The sequence below is a fragment of the Balaenoptera borealis genome (assembly GCF_965194805.1).
Source record: "Balaenoptera borealis genome assembly, chromosome: 8".
Classification (NCBI taxonomy): Eukaryota; Metazoa; Chordata; class Mammalia; order Artiodactyla; family Balaenopteridae; genus Balaenoptera; species Balaenoptera borealis.
Genome location: NC_138865.1, coordinates 13,301,705 through 13,312,885, shown reverse-complemented (window position 1 = coordinate 13,312,885; position 11,181 = coordinate 13,301,705). Strand labels below are relative to the sequence as shown.

The 11,181-nt window shown below is 46.1% G+C and overlaps 2 protein-coding genes across 3 annotated transcripts in view; one reads left to right on the top strand and one right to left on the bottom strand.

The window, feature by feature from the left end:
- Positions 1–57: 57 nt before the first annotated feature.
- Positions 58–9,354, bottom strand: LOC309633796 (uncharacterized protein; the record flags this gene model as incomplete). Its single annotated transcript, XM_082403043.1, has 2 exons — positions 58–6,037; positions 8,937–9,354. The coding sequence occupies 2 exons, from the start codon at positions 9,352–9,354 to the stop codon at positions 5,919–5,921; spliced, it is 537 nt and encodes a 178-aa protein (XP_082259169.1). The 3' UTR covers positions 58–5,918.
- Positions 9,118–11,181, top strand: part of DOCK5 (dedicator of cytokinesis 5) — a 214,915-nt gene continuing 212,851 nt past the window's right edge. The window contains exon 1 of one of the 2 annotated variants that reach the window (XR_014247657.1): positions 9,118–9,395. Coding sequence is in view for 1 of the 2 variants with exons in the window: in XM_082402765.1 (XP_082258891.1) it covers positions 9,353–9,395 (43 nt within the window). In the remaining variant the exon portion in view is untranslated. The remainder of the gene's footprint in view (positions 9,396–11,181) is intronic. The other variant, XM_082402765.1, reaches the window with a different exon arrangement.

The window sequence follows — 11,181 nt, the reverse complement described above, 5'->3', positions numbered from 1 at the left end:
CCTGGTCCGGAAGATCCCACATGCCGCGGAGCAACTAAGCCCGTGCGTGCCACAACTGAGCCCACGTGCCACAACTACTGAAGCCCGTATGCCTAGAGCCCGTGTTCTGCAACAAGAGAAGCTACTGCAATGAGAAGCCCGCGCACTGCAACAAAGCGTAGCCCCCGCTCACCACAACTAGAGAAAGCCCGCGTACAGCAACGAAGACCCAATGCAGCCAAAAATAAAATAAATAAAATAAATAAATTTATTTAAAAAAACAAAACAAAACATAATTCCCAGGGCCAAGCTCTCTCTTGGCACTTGAAGTGTGGGCCGAGCCCATAGTTAATAAGGACAGACTTTAACGGTCAGATCACTTCTAACTGGAGTTTGCCTCCAGAAAGAACATGAGTGAGTTTATTTCTCCTGAGAGACTTTTTGCGTATGTGGTATGAGTCGTTCTGAGAAACAAACCCTGAGGCATCATTTTATGGAGGGAAGGGCTTGTTTAAAGAAGAACAGTATGCCACAGTAACATGACTAAGAAACTGTGTAAGTCAGGAACCCCAGGGCGCTATCCTCCTGATCCAGCTGGGCCAGGTGATTGCTGCAAAGTATTTAAAGATAACTTGTTAATGTGAAAGAAGTGATTTCAGGAATATTGCCCAAATATGATGCAAAAGAATCCTGAGATGAAGCCATACCCTGTGATTGAAGGCTCTACAAGAAAAACTACTTCCATAATGTTGCCTACAACTTAACATTAAAGGTTTGTTGTTAAGCTATCATTCATGGGCTTTGCAAGCACGTATTTGCTTGATTCAAAGAATAACTTTCAAAATATCCAAATTTAAAATCTTACCATCCAAATGAACAATCCCTAAAACCTTGAGTCACTTTCATTGTGGCAGTAACAACTCTATGCTAAATGCAGATCCTCCCAAGAGGATAAAAAGATTTGACATTCTAAAACGTGAATTCTGAGGCCAAGGACCAGTAGAAGACAGCAACTAGCTGTCCCAATCTCAGTGAGCTGATGAACATAAAAGCAGTTAAAAATATTACCCATGTGTATATCTGCAGGAAATGAAAACTGGATAGCGAAGAGATATGTGCACTTCACATATAGATTACAGCATTATACACCATAGCCAAAGTGTGGAAATTACCTAAGTGTCCATCAACAGATGGATAGATAAAGAAAATGTGGTATATATAGACAATGGAATATTATTCAGCCATGAGAAAGAAGGAAATCCTGCCATTTCTGACTGCATGGATGGGCCTTGAGGGCATTATGCTAAGTGAAATATGTCAGACAGAGAAGGACAAACACTATATGATCTCACTCATATGTGGAATCGTAAAAAAAAAAAATGAACTCACAGAAACAGAGAGTAGAACGGTGGTTGCCAGGAGCTGGGGGATGTGGGAAATGGGGAGAAGTTGGTCAAAGGGTACAAACTTCCAGTTATAAGATGAATAAGTTCTGGAGATCTAATGTACAATATAGTGACTACAGGTAACAACACTGTATTATATGTGTTATATACTTGAAAGTTGCTGAGAGTAAACCTTAAATTTTTTTACCACACACACACACACACACACACACACACAAATGGTAATCACGTGAAGTGATGGAGGTGTTAACTAATCTTATTGTGGGAATCATTTCACAATGTATATGTGCATCGAATCATCACATTTTACGCCTTATATGTACAATTATATGTCAATTATATCTCAGTAAGCTGAAAAAAAAGATTACCTATCTCGTGCTCGTTCTATAGTTTCAACACTCTCACTTCCCTGACAAGACCCCCTTCAGGTATTTCTGGAAAACCCCAGAATGTATCTCAGTCCTTACAATACTCTGGCCAGTTTTCTTTTATTTTCTCCTCTGACCTTTGCCAGGTGGTGTCACCAGTATCTACAAGGCCTTGCAAATCTTTTCACACATGTTTTCATATGTCCTTCTAGCACCATGACTGCAGCCAGGCGGCACTGTCATTTCCACTAGGACAGCTATGAGAACGCCTCCCTCCACTCTTTTTCCCCCCCAGCTTAATAGAGATATAATTAACACATAACATTGTATAAGTTTAAGGTATACAACATGTTGATTCAATACTTATATACTGCGAAATGATTACCACCACAGCTATAGCTAACACCTTCATCGCATCACATAATTAATTATCATACGCTTTTCTACCTAGTCTAGGTGAAAACATTTAAGATCTACTCTCTTAGCGACTTTCGAGTGTATAATATAGCATTGTTAACTATAGTCATCATGCCCGTACATGAGATCTTCAGAATTTACTCATTTTCTAGCTGCAAGTTTGTAACCTTTGACCAACATCTCCTCATTCCCCGACCCACCCCCACTTACTCCCTATCCCACCAGCTCCTGGCAACCACCATTCTACTCCCTGTTTCTATGAGTTCGTAGATCATACAGTATTTATCTTTCTGGCTGACTTATTTTACTTAGCATGGTGCCCTCAAGGTCCTCAATGTTTTTGCAAATGGCAGGATTTCCTTCTTTCTCATGGATGAATAATATTCCACTGTATGTATATACCACATCTTCTTTATCCATTCATCCCTCGATGGACACTTAGGTCATTTCCACATCTTAGCTACTGTGAATATGCTGCAATGAACCTGCCTCCCTCCCCTCTTAAGAAGTCTGCTTGTTCAATGGGTACCAAAGCAGTTGTTTATGTGCTACTGTCTTACAGAGATTTAGTTATTTTTTTTTATTCATAGTTTCCATCATTTAGAATAGAGTTCAGAGGGGCTAGGCAAGTAGACGATTCCCCAAAACAGATACTCAACTGTTCTCAGAAGTGCCCCATCCTCTGATTTCTAAGGCAACCTCTGCTACTTGGAGTTCTTCTCTTCCAGAAGCTTCTCTCAAATCTTTATGTAACAGACTTCTGGTGGGTAAGTCCCACATCAGTGCCTCCTTCATTCCCCACTCCTTCTCCTGGAGGCCCCCTCCCCAACACCTCTGCCCCCCACCACACCCCACCCTCCCACCTTCCCATGCACTACGAAGGGTGGCAGTCATAGTGTAGAGCAGGGGTTGGCAAACTATGGCCCTCAAACCAAATCCAGCTGACGACCACCTGTTTTTGTACAGCCTGCAAGAATGTTTTTTACGTTTTTAAATAATTGGAAAAAATCAAGAGAGGAATAATATTTCATGACATATGAAAATTACATGAAATTCAAATGCCAAGTCTACAAATAAAGTTTTATTGACACACAGCCACACTCATTTTTTAATGTATTGTCTATGGCCGCTTTTCTGCTACAATTGCAGAGTGGAGTGGTCACAATAGAAACCATAAGGCCTGCAAAGTCTAAAGTACATGTATGGGTCCTTTACAATAAAAGTTCACTGACCCTTGGTTTAGACCATGGACCCTGGAGCCAGTCTGCCTGGGGTTTGAACGTAGTTCTGCCACTAACTAACTATGTAGGTAATACCCTAATGTGTCGTGAGCCACAATTTTCACATTTGTAAGGTGGGGATGACAACAGTTCTATTTACCTCATTGGGTTGTGTGGGGATTAAACAAGTTGAACTAGAATAGTACCAGGCACAGGCCATACATGTTAATTACTGTTGTTACACTACAGCTGGTGACCGTGGAAAATCTGTCTGGTACTAAATAAAAATTCTGGATCAAACATTTGTTTCTTAACTGACCTCAAAGAAAAATCTGCTGATTATGAGAGTCACCTAAACAATATAAGAATAGTGTCCTTCTTACGAAGGGGCTGCAGAATGAAACTTCTCTCCTGTCCCAAATAAAAGTCAAATTTAGGCATTTAACTTCCTGCTTTTCTATAATACATAGTCCAGGGAATCTCAGCAACCACGTAGTTTTCTTTAGTTTATTTTGTTCTGAAGAAGGTTGGATAAAATGTTTTTTTTCCCCATTTTTCTCTACAGTCATTTTCCATGTAAATATATAATTTTACGTAGTTACAATCATATTATGGTATATACAGTTGAATTATTTTTACTTAAGCTTACATCTTAATTTTTCCATTTTGCTTCTTAGTTTTCATCGTTTCTTGTTTTAAACAGTTTTATGGAGATAATTTTTCAACATATATATATGTTTTTCAAGATATATATATAGTTTTTTTTTTTAAAGTCAAGTAGTTTTCATTTTTTCTTCCCTATTGATCAACCCAGTTTTCATTAAACTAATGACTTCAAATTGCTCATGTCATCAACTTCTCCCAAAGGGGGGCTTGGAGCACGTTTAGATATTTGCAGCAAAGAGCATTCTAGAAACAAAGCTAAAAGCTTTCTGCTATGAAAGTGCTCACCAAGCATCAGTCTCACAGTGATGGGGATGAGGATGTGAATAGCTTTAGACCCTGACCATCATCTCCCCATTCATCAGAGAAACTGGACCTCCAAAGCCACAGAGCAGAGCCAAGGACAGACCCAGAGACGCTCACCAAAGCATTTGGGAGCAGAGAATAGATAGTGATGTGAGTCTGAATAGGAAAAAGGTGTTTCTGGGGCTGTAGAGACCTGTTCCTTTGTCCAGTTTAGCTCATGGGTCCCAAATTACAATGCAGCACCCCATCCCTGGCTTACCCCGTCCCAAAGCGTTTGCCCTTAGAAGATTGCAAAGTGGTGTTTAGAGTCAAATATATCCCCCCCACCCTTTTTTTTATAGTTCTAGTAACTACACTCACTCATATGTAGGATCAAAGAATGAGCCTCCTCTGTCTAGAAAAAAAAAAAAGATTTTAACAGAATCCATAGCTTCTTTGAGAGAAGCAATTAAGTCAGCGAGATTTGGCAAAACAAACCTGGTAATCAAAGGAGGAAGCCAGGCTCTTTTTTTTTTTTTAACTTATTTATTTATTTCTTTTTGGCTGCTTTGGGTCTTCGTTGCTGCACGCGGGCTTTCTGTGAGCGGGGGCTACTCTTTGTTGCGGTGCGTGGGCTTCTCATTGCGGTGGCTTCTCTTGTTGCAGAGCATGGGCTCTAGGTGCGCGGGCTTCAGTAGTTGTGGCTTGCGGGCTCTAGAGCGCAGGCTCAGTAGTTGTGGCGCACAGGCTTAGTTGCTCCGTGGCATGTGGGATCCTCCTGGACCAGGGATCGAACCTGTGTCCCCTGCATTGGCAGGCAGATTCCTATCCACTGCACCACCAGGGAAGCCCCCAAAGCCAGGCTCTTGACAGCTGTCTGCACATCCACCTATTCTCTTAGGCACTGTCAGGGAGAGTCACAATATTCATGTCAATCTAGTCTCCAAGTTCATTTATCCTCATTTCTTTCTCCAAGGCACCTTCTAACAGAGCATGCCAGCACTTGTGAGTGCTTAAGTGTATTTGTGTGGGTTTTGGAGTCTGAATATCCCTGCTTGTGGAATACGCTTAATGTTTCTTCTGAAGAGATATCAGAGGAAAAAGAAAAGGATATTTCTGGGAATCCTGCTGTTATTCCACCCACCCATCTAGTTGACTCTCTAATTTTAAGCCACGTTTTAATAAAAGACTTTGAATAGCTCTGCTTTTATGATTTAAATGGATTTTCAAATCGGGATTTAACCATCTGATATAACAAAGTGGGTGGACTTCAGTCTTCAGAGGAAAAAGAATAAACATCCTGAAAGCTGTAACTAAAAATTTCCATTTTTCTCCAACCCTTTTATTGCAATTAATGTCACACTTGAAATATCCAGCATCCAAATTCAAACCTCCAGTTTTGCAAAAAGCCTCCAATTCAAGGTGGTGGGGGAGGGGCGGGGGCGGGCTGGATTGTGTGTGTGTTGGGGGAGGGGGGAGGCAGCTGAAATCATTTTGGTAGAAATCCAGCGCTACTGAAGGCGCATTAACACTCTGACAGGTATTAAATTTAAAATGCACCAGTGGTTACAGAACATCGGTCATCCAATTTTCTCAGACACAGGTGACTGAAGTAACTCTACGATGCCCCTATTCCACAGCGCAAAATACTTAAGCTCCAAACGGTCCACCTGGAGTTGAGGAAGGTGTGAAGTGAGTCCTAAGGAAATATCAAAGGAAAACTTCAACCCAGGACAACTTGGATATAAAAGGTGAAGACAGGCAGATATCACAGATGACCAAGAAAATGGCAGCTCTATTTAGTAGTTGTATAACTGGCCTTCTCAGGGCAGACCCCTCCCCCAGGTGCCCTGCTATAGCTCCTCTCTGAAGTACCCAGATAATTGTGTCTGATGCACATTTCCTGAGTTGTTTTACAGATGCTAAAACCCACACCAAATGGAAGAAGTTAACTACTTGATGACCAAGAGCACGTAGCCCCCAGGCCTACTGGAGCCTAAGGATAGATAGATAATGTTAACCCCTGTGACACCGCCCTGTTAACTCACCATCAATCAACCAATCAGAGAATTGTGCACGAGCTGATCACACACCCTGGGATGCCCCGCCCTCATTTGGCCTTTTAAAAATGTTTTGATGGAAGTCATGGGGAATTTAGGTGTTTTGAGCACTAGCTGTCCTGAACTTCTTGCTTGGCGCCCTGCAATAAATGCTGCACTTTCCTTCACCACGACCCGGTTTCGGTAGATTGCTTTACTGCACATGGGCGAACAGACCCAGGATCACCCATTCCCATCTCCTTAGGGTTATCCTTGACCCATCTGGTATCTCACACAAGGAGGCAAGATCCAGAGTTTCTAGGCCCTGAAGCCTATACAGCGAGGCTCTTAAATAATACAAACATAGATAGATAGATGATAGATAGATCCACCAAACTTTTGAAAAACATATGCTGATGAAAGTACACTGAGGGGTCCAGAAGCCTCAGTAAATCCCCTTCTGCCCACACTACCCTCCAGTTGTTTCTACCTTCAGTCTATGTCAAGAACCTCTTTTCCATCTCCACCCCTACCATCCTGGACCCAACCAACTACCTTCATTTCTTGCCTGAACTACTGAAATAGCCTTCTAACCATCTGATCTTCCTGCATCTTCCCTTGTGTCTTTACAGTCTATTCATCCCACAGCAGGCAAATTAGATTATGTCCTTGCTTGGTTCAACATCCCCCAAACTTTTTTCATAGCAATATATAAAGTCCTCACTATGCCTTTCAGGGTCCTGCTTTATTGGCTCACCCTATGTCTCTTGGAACAAGTTCCCTCCCATTCTCTGCCCCTTACTAACACCTCTTGCCACCAGGGAATCTTGCTGTTCCTCCCTGGTTTTGGAACCAGCCAAACATGCCCCCTGGCTTTTGCATTTGCTGTTCTTGATGTCTGAATACTTTCCTCTGAAATCCTCACTTCCTGAGCAGGTCTACACTTCAAGGTCACTTTAGCAGAGATGCCTTCCCAGACCACTCGATATAAAACTGCAGCGCACGGCCCCCTCCAACACACACATCTGATCCTCCTTGCTTTGGATTTTTCTTTACAGGCTTAGCCTCATTTGGCATAATTTGTTCACTGTCTTACTCTCCTCTTCTAGACTGTAAGCTCTGTGAGGGTAGGGATTTTTCTTTATTCACTGCTGTGCCTCCATTCTTAGAACAATGCTTGACACCTAGTAGGCACTTAATAAATATTTATGGAAAGAAAAAGAAATTACCTAACCTGGGGAGTTAGGTTAATCATGATGTCATTGGCAGAGGAAAATAAATTTGGGGGAGAGATGGTGAATTCCTTTTGGATGTTGTCTCAAGTGACTGATTTCTTAAATTATCATTGCACTTGGTGAATAAATACCAATTTGGTGATGGAGAAGAAAGGAAGCCCTAGGAGTTACCCACCATGAACAAGACCTTGAAAAAAAATTTCAGATCTGACTTTACAAAAAGTTACCAAAGTTAAATGCACTAAGTCTTCAATGAAGTTTCACTCTGTTTTACTACACGTTGATTTCATCTTCCTTTCCTTTCGTGTTCCAGATAGACAAGAAAACCTTCATAGACTACAAGGACAAAACAGTGTCTTTCAGGAGGCAGTTTCTCAGACGGTGAACATAAATCAGCTGGTAATTTACTCTGAGGTTTTACTTCTAGGGGTGAGGTAGCAAGGGGCCCCACCCCCGCCTGGGATTCAGATCCAATCTTCATCCTTGAGGTCTCTCCAGGAGGAAGTGAGCTCCAGGAGGAGAGTTTTCAGAGGACGCCAACAGTTTAGGGCAGTTCAAATGAGCAGTCCCTGCGTTTGGCTCTTTGTCCCAACAATACAGCTAGTGAACGAGAGAGGCTTGGATGTGCCTCTTCTCCGCAGGGACGCTCTTTGGGCCGCTGGGCTGTTGGAAAAGGTCTTTGTGGCGGGCTTTTCCCTTGAGCATAAGGGTCTGAATTTCTTCAGCTGGGTCTGAACATCTTCAGCTGGGGAAGAGTCCGGGTGTTTCGGGGGCACAGGATTTCCAGGTCAGGGCTCTCTACATAACTTTCCCACAGAGGCTCCCCTCGGAAACTAGTTGATACTTCTGCGGAGCTCGGTTCCCTTGCGTGAGTTCTCTATTTACCAGAAGACAAATGTTCCTGCTTTGAAGGCTATAAACGGTGGCCACAGGAGATCATGTCTGCCCTGGAGTCCGGCTTCCGGCTCTCGTGGTGTCAGCGAAAGCTCTAGGGGGTGAACGCAGTAGTCAACTGCTCATTCATTCAACAAATATTTATTGAGCGCCCGCTGAGTGCCAGGTACTGCGGGTGCCCCGGGGGCGAGAAACAACCCATCCTAGATCCTAGTTCCTTATTCACTCATCCTAGTTCCCCCAGATGCTCCGGCGCGCGCGGTGGGAGCGGACCCCGCATCCTCGGCCGCCCCGCCTGGGGGTGCCCGGCGCCTCCAGCGCAGCCCTCCCGACACCCGCGGCGGGGAACCCGCCCCCTGGGATCCAAGGGGTTTAGTCTGGGTGCGGAAGGCGGGGAAAAAAGCAAAACACCAGAAGGAAAAAACTGTACCCCAGTCTGTGCTGGGGAACTGCTCCCGGGAAGTGCGCGAGGCGGAGCCGGCCCCGGCCGGGGAGAGCACGGAGTCCGGGGCGGGCCGGCGGGAGAGGCCGGGCGCCCGCGGGTCGGGGCGCGGAGGCGGCCTCGGCGGGCGGAGGGCGCGGCCGGCGGGAGGGGCCGGGGCGGCGCCGGGAGGGGCGCGCAGGGCGGCGCGGCCGCCGGGCCCAGCAGGTGACCGCGGCCCGGGGCTGGAGCCGGAGCGGATCGCGGGCAGCGCCGCGAGGAGACGGCGCGCGGGGCCGGGCGAAGTTTGGCGGAACATGGCGGAAGAGTCCGGGGCGCGCAGGAGCGCGGCGCGGTGGCAGCCGGAGCCCTGGGAGCTGTAGCCGCCGCCGCCGCCGCCGCTGCCGCGGGGCGAGGTCGCCGCCATGGCCCGCTGGATCCCGACCAAGAGGCAGAAGTACGGAGTTGGTGAGCGCTCGCCCCACCCCACCCCGACCCGGCCGCCGCCAAGTTCGCGGGAGCGGCCCTGCCCCGCACAAAGTTGGGCGGCGGACGCCGGGCCACTCGGTGCCCGCCTGCCCGGGACCCGGCTCCGTCTCCCGCTGCCCGCGGGGGCGCCCACAGGGTTCGGCTCCAGCTGCAGCCGTCCCACCGAGCGGGCGGTGGGAGTCGGAGCCCTCTCCGGGAGCCCCGTGGGGGAAGTCATCCTGGGTTTGGGGAATCCGGGTGCCTAAAAGTGCAGTTGGGCTCCGGGACCGGCATTCCTGACCCCGAACCCAAAGCTGCAGCGCTTTGCAGCGTAGAAACGTGCAAACTGAGGGCGTTCGCCTGTGGTTCATTTGGGGCACCCCGCTCTGGTGCTCGCCCCCCTCCTCCCTGTCCGTGTGGCTTCATTCAGTACTTTGTAACCAGCCGAGGCCGGCGGAACGCGAAGTCGGCTGGCTGCCCCAGTGCTTTCTGCCCTCCCTCTTTGTGGGTTCTCTCTGAAACCTAAAGAGAAGAGTTGGGGGTAGGAAGCCGCCCTCTCCTCGTTCCTCCCAGGCACTGGGATCCCGATAGCAGTTGTAAACTGATCGGGAAACTCAAGTTGTGTGGAGGTGATGGAAGCGACAGGAAGTGTGTGGCATGGGGACGGGGGCGGCTGGCCCCCGGGGCTGGTTGTGCGGACAGTCATTCCCTACCGGAGCGTGTATGGAGAGGATTTCAGACTGCCTTCTGAATTCCGATCCCGTCGTGGGATAAGATCGAGGACATTTTATTAAGAAAACTGTGACAGGTCCCATGCTAGGCACTTGGCATTCGTAACAGCGGTGCTGGAGGGCCCCCAGGATGTGTGGGGAATTGCTTTTGTATTAGTTTCGATCCGAAACAGTGGATGAGCGGCTTTTGACCCAGGTGAAAAACGTTGGTCCTACTTTTTATCAAGGGGCGAGGTTGCTGAGGTCTTGTGGGAAGACTGCCACTTAGCGGGGCGATTACAGTGGCTATTAGGCTTGGGTGCGATTCCCTAGTATAAACACAGTTGTGTGTGTTGAGAATTTTATCACTTCCTGTCAGGGTCATTCATTGGGCCTATTTGTAAGTTAGTCTTCGACTTCACTCCCATCCCGCCCGCATTGTTTTCCTCACCTCAGTGATTACTAGGGAGAGGTCCCTGAACCTGTCCTATGCTTTCTGATGACTATGTCTGTTTCAGAGATACTGTATCTTAACATCTCTAGGTGCTTTTCAACTCTGTAGTCAGTTACAAAAAACAAACCAACCTTCTCACATTAATTACTTTTAGATTGTGATCCTTTATGTATATATGTATATATGTGTGTGTGTATAATAACATGCATATAATTCCTTGTTTTCCCTCTGTTGCAAAAACTTTCTTTCCTTTACATTTCTTTTAGAATCCTTGCACTCTCTTATGGTTGTAACTCAGAAATGGGTGCATGTCATTACTTCTGCTCCAGACCATCCCCCCCCCCCCCCCGTCATGAATTGGTCATGAAATTTCACACAAGGTCTCCTCATCAGGTGCCAGTAAGTAGCCAGTAGTTGTGGAAATGAGATGGAGTCAGTTTCTTTATTTGTGAGTGTTATTGGGTACTAACTCCTAAATTAAAGTAGATTTAGCAATACCTAATCAATAATTACTACTCACAAAAAAGTTATCAATTCTAATTTTGTTTAACAGGAGAAACGCTTTCCAAAACTATCATGACTTTGGCGTAGTTAATGCAAACATATCCGAAAAATGTGGGTT